This window comes from Lathamus discolor, chromosome 1 (assembly GCF_037157495.1).
Source record: "Lathamus discolor isolate bLatDis1 chromosome 1, bLatDis1.hap1, whole genome shotgun sequence".
NCBI classification, from domain to species: domain Eukaryota; kingdom Metazoa; phylum Chordata; class Aves; order Psittaciformes; family Psittacidae; genus Lathamus; species Lathamus discolor.
Window position 1 is genome coordinate 116,331,546 of NC_088884.1, and position 15,170 is coordinate 116,346,715.

Genomic DNA, 15,170 nt, shown 5'->3' on the forward strand with positions numbered 1-15,170 from the left:
CTCAAACATTTAAGCTGGACATTAGAAAGACTGAAAAAATGCAAAGTTTACACATCAACAAATGCCCTTGCTTAATAGTGTTTGGTCTGCAGATGTCCCCACGGCATGTTTTCAACTGACGGTGTACTACCAGACCACTTTTAGTACTCATTGCTGTCAGTGAGGTAACTCTGCAATAGTCTTGTCACCTCAGAAAGACAACTGCCATCCTCAAAACATATCAATGGCTCAGAAGCCTAAGCGCAACTGGCAGTCAGTCAGACTTGTGGTCCCGCATGCTTTAAAACCAAATGAAGTTACTGTCTGTCATCAGGTCTAGGTCCTGAACACAGGCTGTCAGGTGGAGTCCCATGGCAGGGAAGACTGTCATGTGCACATTTTCATTTCTCTATTTAAAGCAGATTTGCGAGAGTGCTCATTTGTGAAAGTATTATACTTGTATATGTTAAAAGAAAGCACAGCAAATTCAGGCCTGACATTCAGGTCTGCTTCTATGTCATCCTCTGCTCTCTCTCGAGTTCTCATCCAGAGCTGCTTTCCGCAGCACCGGAATGGTGCTATTTGATTTTGATTTATCACAAGTGAATTATTATAATGAAATCACCAACTCAATTTAAGCCTCTGAGAAAGATATGGTTGGTCTAACAAAAAATTGTGCTGCAAAACAAGCAATTATCGTTAGGTTCACTGGATATTGGCCTTAGCAATCCAACTGATTATAGAAAGTTAATGATTTAAAAAGCAATGAAGAAATAAGAGATTAAATCCTTTAAATCTGCATGAAAGACTCCAAGAGGGATTTTACAGTGATTTTCACTGCATATTTTATTAGATATGTGATATTTTATTCATGAGTAAAGCAAATATAACAATTAGGAATAATTAGCATTTCAGCACAGAGTGTTATCTAATAGGTTAAAATACATATATAATTCTTCATTTAAATTCTGTATCTTCACATTTTCCCCTTCCTGGTTCAGAACTTTTCCATCTAGCATAGCACTTACAGGAACATTACACAGCTCCCAGAGAAACAGAGACAAAGAACCAGTGGCTCTTGCCGTTGGTATCTTATTTTCCTCCCCTCCTTGCATTTTTACTAATTTTCTTTTTCAATCTCCTCTTGAGCGTAGCTGGTCAGATAAACCCAGCAAAACTTTCAGAGAACTTTTTTCCTTTTGTCTCTTTTTCTACTCTCATCCCCCATCATTTCAGACCTAAAGTGTGCAATAGAAATCTTCTTTAAATCTAACCCTGTACTTACAAATCCATCTGTTTACAGTTGACTAAAGCTACAGTATATGTTCCTGTACTGCCTCTTCCACTATAATGCTACAGAGAAATGCTGTAGTTAATGTATTATCCTTTCTCATTAAGTAAGCGTCACTTTTTATGTGTTGGGTTTGGGGTTTTTTTCTGTGCAACACTTGGAGCTCACGGCATAACCCTTCTTTAAGCTGATGTGGTTACCCCAGACCAAGCCAGGAGCAAGACTCCAGCTGAAGTGCACTCCATGGTACAATACAGAATTCAAAATATCTCCTCCTCTGAATTAAGTATATTATCACTGAAACTAGGATATAAATTCTGAACCTTACAGAATTACAGCACTGCACAATTTCAAGCCTGTTCCCTTGCCAAGTTTCGTAACTGTCATCCGAACACCAGTACATTTTATCTACTAACCTTCAATTTCTGTCTGTGTCCTCCCTGTTATACAGATCAGTTATAACTCTCTAAGTCATATAAACCATTATTAATTATAGTGGCTGCAGATACAAGAGATTCTTTCCCTTGCTCCATCATCTTTCACAACTGCTCAGCCAACAATACCCAGAAACCAAAGTCTGACTCCTATAATGAAGAACAGCAGAGGAAATTGCCATACTGGTGCTCATGGGAAGAGACAGAAGTACAGAAAGATAAGGCAAGAAAGATACCTTTCCCTCATCCACTCTTCCTCTAAACACTTTCACATTAGTCTCCATGTTTAAATTATTACATCAAGAATACACAAGTAAATTCTACTTTGTAATATGAGACGATAGCACTTCTCTGCACGCTGCTTCAAATGCACATGCCACCTAAGAACACCACCCAGAAGATTTTGCCCAGGCCATCCTTATCTGTTGTCAAGGATGGTTTAACTAGAACAGCACCACACTTATTGGATATTCATTTAGCACATATTACGTGCTAAGTATCACACTGCATCATCTTAGTATTGCACCACCTCCAATTGTCTACTAGACTGGATGAGCAAAGAAACCATGGTCAACAGTACTCTCTGAGAAAGGCCAATATAACTACTAGCAACAGGTCAACTCCTGCTTACTAGTGGACATAACAGATTGTGGAGGAAGATAAAGTAACACCACAGCAGGAGAGGAATTGCATCTCTATCCAAGAAGCCCAGTAGGAAGCCCATTGCCAGTCAGTTTAGGATACAAAACGCCCCAGAGAAGCATGAGCTTTTATGCCCAGTTCCTACCCATCACTGACAGTTTGCTGGCAAACTGCACATTATGCTTTACTGCGATTGTCATGCCTGCCTCTTGGCACTTCTAGATAACACAAACGAGTGTATCTGGGGCTCTCAGAGTGTCAGCATCACTAGAGCCACAAACTGAACTGTAGAGACCTTTCAGGTATGGAGCCATTCAGGTTTCCACAGACATGCCAAGCCTGCCACTAATCAAAGTTTTCTTCCAATGTCACCAACACAGATAATAAATTACTCCTTCTGGAGCAATTCAGATCTTATTAAAAAAAAGAAAAAAAATTACATCTGAGTTTACAGATGCAGAAAGGTATACTAATTTGCTTCATTACCAGTGTATCACCTGAAATCAAGATTTTGCACACACTAAGCTATCGAGTATCGTAATTTAGTTTCAGAGTTTGATTATTTTCTCTTATTTCCTCAAATTATAGATAATTTTATGAACATTGTTTCCTTTTCCCATTGGTTGTTCTTAAGTCCAAACAGTAATTGTTTGTGTGTAATAAATGTTTTAAACACTGATGATGTAAGCCACAAACTGGAGAGTGTGTAGACAGTGTATGCTGTCATATATAATTCAGATAATTAGAAAAAATAGCTAGAAACACATAGCTAAATAAAACTACTATTTCACATAAACTATTTTTAAAACCACTGTTAGCATACTGACAAAAAAAGGCAGTGGAGTAGCAGCGACAAAGAGCAAAAATACAAACCTCAAAAGGCAAAAGCCCCCAATAAATTTCAGCAAAAAACAGACTGTCATGGCAGATTATAGATACCTATATATCAAATGAAAGAAAATGATGTAAATTCAAGTCTATATCTAGGGAGTAACCTAATGGCTTACAAAAGTCATCTCCTGCCAATACCACTTGCTTTACAAGGCCAGGGAGTAGAAAAGAACCATACTTAATGCCTTTGTTCATTAAGTTAAATGAACCTTAGTTGGTAGGTTTATGTAGTCACAGTCTTAAAAGATTTTTCTCCAGTGTGTTTTTCCAAAGATGACATTGTGAGAATAAAGACTCTGTGCATCCATAACTACTCGTCTGAAAGCACACAGCAGCAGCAGTGATTGCCATGTCGGGCATTTGTTAGGACACCACTTGAAAATGGATCGTTGCCTTTCCTTCCCCCCCGCCCCCTTTATCAAGGACAAAGAACTTGAAATAACACTAAGAATTATTTAAGAACATGGAAATGAGCTGCCTGCTGTAGTCAGCAATCCACAGGCTCAGTTTAAAATCTTCTGAAATCAACTACACGACTCACCTGGATTACGACAGGCTCTGGATCAGGCCCTGGAGATCACTAAGAAACATTCCAGAAAGCAGTGACACCTAATGGCAAATACGCCTTGGAGGATAGCAAGCCATAATCTATGGCAAGCAAAATTATCCCTCTCTAGTTGCAGAATAACTAGCACTAAAACATGTTACAGGGCCTGAAATACTATCACAAATTTAAGCACCTGGGAGAGTCTGAGAAATAGCACACACAGAAACACCAATACTTCATGCATGCCATGCATTTAGGTAGAACTTAAAAAAACCCACTGGGTGCTAAGCCACAGCATGCTGTATTCCAGGTCTTCATTGTATGTTTAAAATAAGCAAGTAACCTTGGCAGGTTCTACAGCAGGGAAGACAGAGCCCTGAACCCTGATCTGTAAACGCTATAGACACATTGATAGTTATTTGTGTTTTTTTTAAATCAGTTTTGCTCGCTTGTCCTGCACTTTACAAACTGCATGTAAGAACACTGTAACACACAGTGACATACACTACAACATTTTCTAATGAGGCTTTACCAATAACACGGCAAATTAAATTCCTATTACCAATGCACAATACAAGCCGAACCGCACTGTAGTACACCAGCTTACAAGGAGAAATGTTGATGTTCATACCACCAAGCTAGAAAAATCCTTTCCCCTTACAAAAAAAAAAAAAAAAAAAAAAAAAACCACCATTTTAAATACACTATCAATATCAACAGAAGTAAGACCCCATGTTGGAATTGCCCTGATATTATTATTATGGTACAGAAGAGCCTTGAAATGTAAGCCAAAACTCAGGACACAGCAATGCTGGGAACTTTTCTAACACAAGCAATGCAGCAGTCCAGGCCTCCAAAGCCTAAAAGCTGAGATGTGCAAGTGAAGAGCAGATCTAGCCTTCTCCCTCAGAAAAAAAAAAAAAAATATATAGTATATATATAAAAATATCTATTAAAAGAATTTGTATAAATATATGTAAAAACACATTTAGTATATATAGCTATATAGTATATGTTTGAGCTTACCACTGAAAACAAAAAAGCCAGGAGCAGTACGCAACTGCATAGAACTGAATTAGCCTTTAAAAATATTTTAGTGTATTTTTTTCAGCAAAACATCTTGTACCTGTTCTGTGTGACTGCTATCCTAGGTGACTGTGTTGCACATAATGCACACGTATTTGCATATGTTTCTATAGGCAAAATAGGAAATCCATAAGCACATACAGATGTATTACTACGTACATGTCAAGAAGAAAAAAATGAGAACAAAGTAAGACATAAAAGCATCAGACCATCAGCTGTAGAGGATACAAAGCATGTACAAATTGTGCAGTTGACAAGGAATGCCACCCAATCCCTGCTTAATTAAAGTACTGTTCTAAACCCCTCTTTAGGGAGAGAGGAGTGTGGGACGACTGATGTATGAAGAAAATACCAGGCAGCGTGGCTAATCTCAGAGACTTTGGAGCTTTCGAGCTACATAAATCAGAGCGACTTTTTGAATAGCCTCATAAAACACAAAATCATTGCCATTCCACTCACGACTTTCAGATTCTTCCTACGGCATACAGATCATTAGGAAACTTCTAAGCAATCAAGTAATGTGGGGCTGATGAAATTACTCAATCAATGCATGGGTTGAGAGAAAGCAGTATAATACAGAACTGCACTGTTTTGACATGATAACCCTGGCCCTTTTTTGTACAGGGATAAGGAAAATTACAGTGGACTCGATTAATTTTAACATTTTTATGAGAGTGCTTAATGTAGTCTTTCTGAACTGCCAGTTCCTATTTATAATAGCAGGGCAGCAGAAACATACATACTATATAAGCAGCCATACCAATGTTCAAAATATGCTATAGAAAAATGTTTATTTTTAAATGTGCATATTTCCACACATACAGACCTGCTCTAATGATCAAAAGCAGCAGCTGTAACCATTCACAAGACAGGAATATGAACAAGCATATCATAGATAAATACCAGTCACCATACCCCTCCCACTGCCATCAACACATTGCTAATCTCTACTCACTGAATAGTAACATTTTTTGTCATTGTCTAAGAGATGGTTGATAACATACTTCGATACAGGAAACACATTAAACACCACATAGGCAAGACAGATATACTGGAAAAGTACATGCTATCAGAAAAAGGGTTCACACAGGTAACATAGGGTTGATTTTTTTTTTTTTTTTTTACAACCATCTGCCCCTCCCAAACATGCAAAAATATTTTCCACTTGAATATCTTAGCACTGTAGAATGAGAAAAAGATAACGCATTTATTCTGTTTGTTGCCTAAGGCATCAGTACTACCTCTCGTAGTATTTCTTTTCCCCTGAACCAAGCATTTTAGTTTTTTCTGTGGCTTTATGAATTCTCCTGTAGTTAATGTGTTCATAGAGTACCCTACTACTGCTTTTGCAAACTCTTATATCTAAATACAGTTTATTATTTATAGCTAAATATTTTACACATAAGTTTACTCTGTACAAGTGGAAGAAAACAAAAAGTGGTCAGAACAGCCAGGTCACAAAATACAGTGGTGTTACTAGGGGCTACATTATAATCTGGCAGCTGTACATGTTGGAATGCTTAGCTGACTACCCATTTAGTGTTAAAATACTCCTAATTTCAGGTCATTTATTCTCAGTGTGTTCATTTTAGTATCTTTGAAGTTCCGCGTAACAATTATCAGTTTGCCATTTTCATGGCAACATAAACCAGTCTATAAAAGAGGTAATTCCGTTGTCAACTGTACTAACTGTCTCTCAAGACAAATTAATCGTGGGTGAAGCAACTACTTTGGTATTTCATTTTGCTCTCAGTAAGGATTTACCGTGTTGAAGCATCTAACCACTAACAGCGTTATAAAAAAACATTGGTGATGTTTCCGTACAACGGGTGCACCATAAGTGAAACAAACAAAATTGTCATTAAGAGGAAAACAGAAAAGCCATCGCCTCCCCCATGCCGGTGCAGAGGCACAAAGCCTGCCCAGCACCACTCCCGGAACCAGCGACTGGGAGACGGGATTGCCAAGAAACTCCTTATCTGCTGCAGTCTAAACTTCCCCCCAAACCCTAGTATCTGAGCAGTGTGCTACAAGCTCTTAAGAAAGAAATCCTAAAACGTAACCTAGTGCCGCTTGAACAGTCTACAACTGGGAAGAATTTTTTAAAACATGTCATTCTCCCTTTAAAAGGAGGGCGTAAGGCACTGCCTCCCCTGAGCAGCAGCTGATGCTTCAGTCGCACACAAGCCCTAAGGACTGACCCCTATAAAGTTGCAGTACCTAAGTGGAGCGGTAGCCCATTGGACTGGGGGGGGGGGGGGGGAGCGGTAGATACAGTAGGGGCTGGCGCATCTCTGCCCAAATATCGGTGTCCTGCAGAAAAGCTCTTGGCAGCCGGGCTTTCTAAACGTTCTTCCCGCTTTCTCTTCCACATAAACCCGCTACGCATCCCCACGACAGGCACCGGCAGACATATTTATAAAGCCAACCCCGGGGGGAGCGGTAGCTGCCCCATAGTGGGGTTGACCCCTCCCCGGGGACCTCCCCAAAAAGCTGACGGGACCCTGCCCCCAGATGCACCTTCCTCGGGGCAGCCCCCCCCTAGGCTCCCGGCGTTTCCAGGCTCCCGCTCCGCCTGCGTGCGGTGCCTGCAGATGGGCAAGCGGCCGAGGGGGAAGCGCCCTCCCCTCCTTTCCTTTGCTCTCCCCTCCTCTGCTTCCCCTCCTGGCGCATCCCCGGCCGGCGCAGGGGGGCGACCCGCTCTCGCCAGTCTTGGGAACAAACCGCCACTCGGTGGCGGGGCCCGGCGCTTCCAGGGATGCGCCCGCCGGGGAGGAGGGCTGCCGAGCCGGGGGTGACTCCGGATCATGGCGAGAGAAAACAGAGACGGCTGGCGGGAGGAAACCGCGCTGGGAGCGCGGGCAGCGCTGTGCATAGCATTACTCCAGCTGCCCCCCTGCGCCCGCCGGCGCCGGGGTAGACCGCTACCCTTCCCGGGCGCCGCGGCCGCGGGAGGCAGCCACCTGGCCGGCGGGGTAGCGGCTCGGGAGGGGGGTGCGCGGTGGCTGGAGCCCCCCGCCCCTGTCCGCCTGCGGGAGGGGAAGCGCTCACGGTGCCAAACCACCTGTTCGCCGCGACGGAGGAAGGCGGGATGGGGGATTAAGAAAGGCAAGGGGGAGTCTTTGCAATACGGGAAGGCTTGGGGTCTCCCCCTCCCCAGGGCGAGCCGGGGGAGGAGGAAGGCAAGCTGGAGCTGAGGGGCTGCAAGAGGGACCGGGGAAGTGCTTGAGCTCTGTCCCCCTCCCCCCAGACCAACAGCTGCGCAAAACCTCAAGGTCTAAAGCACGCACATACCCCGCCGACAAGAAACCTTTACACAGAGCGGTAGGGGAAAAGAGGACGGCCAAGATCCTGGTGGAAAGCAATTATAAGAGAAGAACAAACAGGGAAAAAAAGCAAGGGATAAAAGAGAGCGGGGACTGCGGGGGAGGGAAGGGGAAGCCTGCCAAGAGAGGGAAGGTTGCAAAGGAGAGCTGGAAAAGTGTCCAGCAGCACTAGCAGTCGCAGCACCCCCTTACCGATATGAATGATTGAATCTGCAATCGCCGCTTTCCAGGTTCGAGTCCAACAGACGGACACGACCAGGATGAGGGAGAAAACTTCCATCTCCTCTGGAGGTCCAGGCTTTGTAACAACAGATCTCTTCGCCAAGCGGTGCCACCGCGGAAGATAGCGCGGCGCAGGAAACCCAAGAGTTTGATGTGCCGCCGGAGGAGCGTGTAAATCCCGGTGGCCGGCGCAGAGCCGCGGCTGGGCAGGGAGCGAGCTCGGGGCTGGGAGCGCCTCGCTCTTCAGCGAGCCCCCGCCTCACTTCGAGGGGCTCCTGGGCAGCACCGGAGTTGCTGGGAGCGCCGGCAGCAAATCCATCCAGCCCGGGCGCCGCCGCGGGCAGCAGCCGCTGCTGCCGGTCAGACAATCCCCATCCTTCAGCCGGGTCCAGGGATCCGCTCGGTCCCGGCTGCTGCACAGCAACTTCCAACCCACGCCACGCACACGCTCACACACACACACACGCGCGCAGACACGCACACAGAAGCACACACACAAACCCTGGAGAAGCCCCGGGAACCCGCAGCAAAGAGCTCGCCCTCAGCGAGGGGGGAGGAGCGGGCAACCGGGAGAGCAGCCGATCCCGCTTCCAGCAACCAGATTCCTGCAGGAAAAGCCTCCACCGGAGGCCAAAAAACAAAGTGAACTTCAAGGTAATGCAGATAGTAATGCAGAGGTTTCCCCCCCAAACCCTTCGCTTAGAAAAATTGCTTCCCACAACTGGAGGGGAAAAAAAAAAATAAATAAAGCAATCTGCAAAGGAAGCCCAGCGTGCTGTCTCTGTCGCGGGAGGTAGTGGCTGGACAGGGCAGGAGCGAGAGGAGGAATGACCGGAGCGAGGCAGAGGAGAGGAGCAGATGATGGTTTGCAGGTTGCTTTTGGAGCTTGCTTTGCTGGTGGGATGCGGAGAGAGCTGGCAGCTCCGACAGCAGCCAGCACGTTGCCTAGAAATGGATCACCTAGGAGAAGGAGAGAGCGCGAGAGATAAGTGCTATCAGCCAGAGAGGGAGAGACGGAGAGAACGAGCGACAGAGAGCGCTTCTCTCTAATAACCACCTCCTCCCCCTATCTGCAATACAAGGGAGAAACAAAATAGAGCTCTCATTTCCCTTGAAATCTTCAACTGGGACTAAGGAAGAGACATAGGCAGGAGTGCATACAGCCTAAAAATACATTAGGGGAGGAAAAGTGGCGGGGGGGGAGGGGGGGGGGGAGATGATCTTTTAGAACCGTAATGTTCAGCTTAAAAAAAAAAAAAAAAAAAAGACCAACACGACAACCACCCCATTTATTTAACCTTGTAACTCCACTGCAGGTATCAAGTTCGAAGCTAGGTGGGCACTTCTACTTCTCGGTCTTTGACAACTGAGTCAGGGACATTGCTTGAAGGGGAAAAGAAAAAAAAAAAAGGGATAGAAATCAGGGACACCTGGCCTCAAGGGGAAAATGAAGACCTAAAAATCTATTAATATGATTTTAATTATCTGTGTTCTTGATAGAATTCTCACAATTCTTTAAAGCAGTGAACTGGCTTTTTTCTTCCTCTCTTTTCAGGTAGTGGAGAAATTTCTATGGGAAAACATTTAGAGCACACTTTTCAAGCTCAGGGTACTAGGAATTCATTAACCGATTAATCCTCAGACTTCTTGTGCTGTAGTTAAATACATTATCCCCATTACACAGACAGAGAATTGCCCAGAAACGTTAAGTATGTTCCTATAGACTAGTTTAAATCCCCACTTTGTGTCTTAATACACTTTCTTCTGACTTTGTTTTTTCTAGTCACACTAGAGACACAATGCGGAAATCAGAGTTGCTCCAACATAGCAGTTATATCCTAAATTCACAAAAGTCATTGATAAGACTTAGGAGTCCTTTTAGAACTTTAAATGGATGTTGAGCAACCCTTTTCCTTCAGAAAGAACCCTGTCTTAAGGCATCTCCTTAGTTACAGTAGTTAGATTAAGTTCACCACATCTGACTTGCATAATTCTCCTGATTGCGTGTCTTCTTTGAGCCAAGGAACTAGTTAGCAGGCACACTTGTATATCTAGAAAATTTAAGTACTTAGTTCAAGAGGAAGAAACAAGATTTTTCAGAAAAGTCAAATTAAGTCAGCCTTAAGGAGGAAGAAAATTGAATTGCTAAAACAAACAGAAAAACTCAAACAAAAACCAAACCAAACCAAAGCAAAAAAAAATCCCAACACCATTCCCCCTCCCCCAAAAAAACCCACCAAAACCACATACACACACAAAAAAAACCCCTAAAAACAGAAAGAAAACAAACCCAACAACCAAACCCACAACAACACGCCAGCAGCAATTTCAACTTTGCTTAGGTCGATGCTGGCACACGGGTACTTCCCTAAAAGTGGCAACTCAAAAAGCTTTGAGCCAGATCCAAAGCACAAGGCAGGGCTCATCTTTTCACTGACTAGAATGGGCTTTCTCTCTTCTGAGAGAAACAAATCACAACTAAAATTTACTTGAAGATTCAAAAGTAAAGGTCCATAAAGAGAACAATAGCTGATGAGCAAGGTACAGCAAAAGTCGCACAAATTATGTTACTCATATGTTGCATTTGTTCATATTCTCTGCGCAAGTCACAGATTTGTTACCCGTAACACTAAAAAAGGCCCTTTTTTTCTATAAATGACAATTTATGCACAGTATCAGTGAGTGTAATGGGCATTCATTTTACGAGTAATAAATTCTGATTCATCTGAGAAACTTTTGGAGCTGCTTGAGTCATTATTACTTTTCCACAAAAGAACAGAGTTCACAAGAAATGTTAATTAGCTTCTTTGGGGGGCATGTCAGAGCAGTACTGTTTAATAATGTACAATGCACAGTAGGCTGAATAGGAAATGTAATGGAAACCTGTGGAAAACTATAACTTTTAAATCCTCAGTTTAGATAATGCTAAGAATTTGAGGTCCTATCTAGAAACCAGCTATTCTTACTAACTCTTTACAGCATATCCAGTACCCTACACTGGTCACGCTGGAATGTCACAAATGGGAATCTTTGCTTAAGCCTGTAGATATATTTAAAGGCCAGGGGGAGGCACAGCCAAGAGTTTGTAGCTCACAAATACCCTCTAACAAAAAATGCTTTCGGAGTGTAACTCTGAATAAGAATTCCAGTGGTGAAAAACACTACCTGAAAATTTGAGAGGAAGACAACTGAAATAAATTTAAAAAATAAATTTAAATAAACTCACTTTAAATAATGAACACATTATTGAGTTAGTATACATCTGCCTTAGAGATAAAGTCATTTGCACTTCCTCACTTTCATTCTCCTCAATTCAAATAAAAGCAAAACCTGATGTAATTTATTTAAATACTGAAAAAAAATCCTATGCTGTGTGGTTAGTTCAAGGTATCAGAGATAAATGGTGAAAAGGAATAACTGTCTTTTTCTATTCAACATATGCTAAGCATTTGCAGAAAGTTAGGGGGAATGAGGGAGAGGGAAGAATTCCAGAACAGGAGTTACAGGTACTGCGGAAAATGGGGGAATGCAGGGCTCTCTAATAAGCCATGAGCACCATTCTCGGAACTTCAGTGATTGCTGCCTCAGGCACTTTGGAAACTTAGTCTTGCAGGTTTCCACCATGCTGCTCTTCTTCCACTACTACTTCCATCCCAAGATGTCCTCAGTTACATCAACACTACAGCTCCACCATTAGTATCTATAGGAGAAACACCACCATTGACCAAACAATGTTTCTAATAACAGGGAGTAGTTGTCTTTTTTCTAGCCGTCTAACTAAAATGCGGTTAATGGTTGATGTACCTTATGTTTCCACTGATCAACTATTACAGTGTTGCACATTAATGCAATCCCTAGAGGAGCAGCAAAGATGTTTTTGTGAAACAGATGCAGAAGGGGGGTGGTGGAGGAGGTGACCATCTAATGCTTATATCCTCACACCCACACAGTGCACTCTGCTAGCTGAAGCAAGTCAACTTGGGACCCGAGATCGTAGCTATAGAAGTAAGATAGCTAAATATCGAAGTCTCACATGCCTTTCATTCGTCTAAAGCCTTAACTTCAACAATGCTATGCCCCCTTTCCCATCTGGTTGGCCATACAAACATACATGAACATGCAGAAGTCAACTTTTGATTTGGTCAATTTGAAGTCCCAGGAGATCACTCAGGTATTTAAAGAAATTAACATAGTGCTAATAAAGTCTCACAACCTACAGTGTTGGGAGATAAACAGAACAGCTAAGCCTTACAACACCAGTCCTAAATTACATAGCAGGTATTTACTGTTCCCACACATGAGCATTAAACATGCCTTTTGCACATTAGAATTTGATACTTTATATTCATAGAATCAACTAGGTTGGAAAAGACCTTTAAGATCATCAAGTCCAACCATTAGCCCAAGACTGCCAAGACCGCCACTAAACCAGAGCACTGAGGGCCTCATCTATGTGGTTTTTGAACACTTCCAGGGGTGATGATTCACAGCTATTGCTTAAACTGAAAAAAAGTTGAGATGAGATGAAATGAGATTACACCCTAGGCTAGTCCACTGGTCCATTTGTTCCAACGCATTTTTCATGAATCATAGAATCATAGAATAGTTAGGGTTGAAAAGGACTTTAAGATCACCTAGTTCCAGCCCCGCCCTGCCATGGGCAGGAGCACCTCACACTAAAGCATAACACGCAAGGCTTTGTCCAACCTGGTCTTGAACATCGCCAGGGATGGAGCACTCACAACCTCCATGGGCAACCAATTCCACTGCCTCACCACCCTAATAGGAAAGAATTTCCTCCTTATATCCAATCTAAACTTCCCCTGTTTAAGTTTTAACCCATTACCCCTTGTCCTGTCACTACAGTCCCTAATGAAGAGTCCCTCCCCAGCATCCCTATAGGCCCCTTTCAGATACTGGAAGGCTGCTATGAGGTCTCCATGCAGCCTTCCCTTCTCCAGGCTGAACAGCCCCAACTTTCTCAGCCTGTCTTCATATGGAAGGTGCTCCAGTCCCCTGATCATCCTCGTGGCCCTCCTCTGGACTTGTTCCGACAGTTCCGTGTCCTTTTTACGTTGAGGACACCAGAACTGCACACAATAGTCCAAGTGAGGTCTCACAAGAGCAGAGGGGCAGGATCACCTCCTTCGAAGGAGGCCCATAAGTTATTACTTCAGAAGAAAAAAAAACCCAAACAAGCAATAAACCAGTATGCACACATCCCACCAGTCTGTGCTGTGCACAGTGGGAAAGAGAGAAAGGAGAAGTTCTTTCCTGACCGGAGTAAGCCATCACCTCTTATCTTGGAGTTCTATATTCAATTTACCTTTTCATCATCACTTGCATAGTTATACATCTCATTAACAGTCACAGAATTACCCTAAAATTAAAATAAATATAAAAGGAAAAAAAAAAACCAAACAACATTAAGTTCAGTGACCTTCTGTAACAGTGAATTCCAGCATGCCAACTGGCCATGAAAAAATAACATTTTTTTTACTTGGTTCTAATTTACTCCCCTCTCTTCCATAAAACAGTTTAATATTATTGCATGAAGAGGTGGGATTAAAAAGAACAGATCATCTGTTACAGGAGAGAACCATTAATCACAAATATATAACAGTCACCCCCAAATTGTTATTGATACCATCTGAACATGGGAGAAAGGCCAGGAAGGCCCACCTACTATTGCTAAGATTGGTTTCTGTTTCTGGGCTTCTAATGCCATTTGTTTTCATTTTCATTGCAGCGTTGTCATCTTCTTCAAGTCTTTGTGGTCATTTTTTTAAGTGAAAGCTTGTGACAGGAAAATTAACAGTAATTCTGTGAATCTCCATATTTCTTTGATGGCTGTGTGGAAGCACATGCTTTTTCCTCTCTTCAAACAGCATTTGCAAGTTCTGACTTGTCACCAAACAGTAACATTATGGATGAAATGCAGGACCCCACAACAACTTCAGTACTAGAACGCTAAAAGAGAAAAAGCAGATATGGCAACTGGATCAGTATAGGCAGCTCCCTGCAGAGAGACACTTAAGAGGAAACAGGATCTCCCTGTAAGGATGCCGTTCCCAGATCGTATCCTAATTTACGTGTGATGATGAAAAAAAAACATTATCATTAAGAATACTTTAATTCTTGTTATTTATGATTATTATGATGTAGGTTGTGATAAGATCTGCCTAACTTTAAAACTTGGCTGGCCTTGCTTTCATGATAGTAAGACTATCAACCTCCTAATTTATGAAGCCTCCACCCCCTAACTTACAGAGTAATGCTATTTCAATCTACATAACGCTGAGTTTCCCCAATTTTAAAAACACAAACAGACAAATAGCCCTCAATTTGAATTGCTTTCCCTCCCCCATCCACAGACAAGGCATTCTTAAAGTGCTGATATATAACAATCGACTGACAGACCTACCAAGAGATCCTATGCAACGAGAATATTTTCCTCTGCCACTGAGCTGGTGCCCAGACTCTCAGCAAAAGCTACTAGCTCTGACAGGTTGCTTCAGTTGACATATCTACTCAGTCTTTGCCATACCTGGCATAGCTTCAAACAAGAAGTCATCTGGGAGGGCTTTAGTTAAGAGGACATCTGTCCATTAGGAAATAACTTGCTTCAGTGACCACCAAATAACCTTTAAATGAAAGCTTTAGCCTACTGCCAGCTTTAAGGTTGTTCTCTGTATTATGAAAGAGGTCCAAGTTAACAGGACCATTTGAATTCCAAGTGGTGGCCCAGACAT

General features: G+C 42.8%; 1 protein-coding gene and 1 long non-coding RNA gene across 3 annotated transcripts in view; both read right to left on the reverse strand.

Annotated features, from left to right (window-relative positions):
• GRID2 (glutamate ionotropic receptor delta type subunit 2) overlaps positions 1-8,659 on the reverse strand; it is a 744,966-nt gene extending 736,307 nt beyond the window's left edge. The window contains exon 1 of one of the 2 annotated variants that reach the window (XR_010615424.1): positions 8,389-8,521. Coding sequence is in view for 1 of the 2 variants with exons in the window: in XM_065691904.1 (XP_065547976.1) it covers positions 8,389-8,476 (88 nt within the window). In the remaining variant the exon portion in view is untranslated. Of the gene's footprint in view, positions 1-8,388 lie in introns of both variants that reach the window. The other variant, XM_065691904.1, reaches the window with a different exon arrangement.
• A 5,324-nt stretch (positions 8,660-13,983) lies between these two features.
• The window catches only part of LOC136020639 (uncharacterized), a 65,180-nt gene continuing 63,993 nt past the window's right edge, over positions 13,984-15,170 (reverse strand). Inside the window, exon 3 of the long non-coding RNA XR_010615430.1 lies at positions 13,984-14,388. This is a non-coding gene — a long non-coding RNA (uncharacterized LOC136020639). The remainder of the gene's footprint in view (positions 14,389-15,170) is intronic.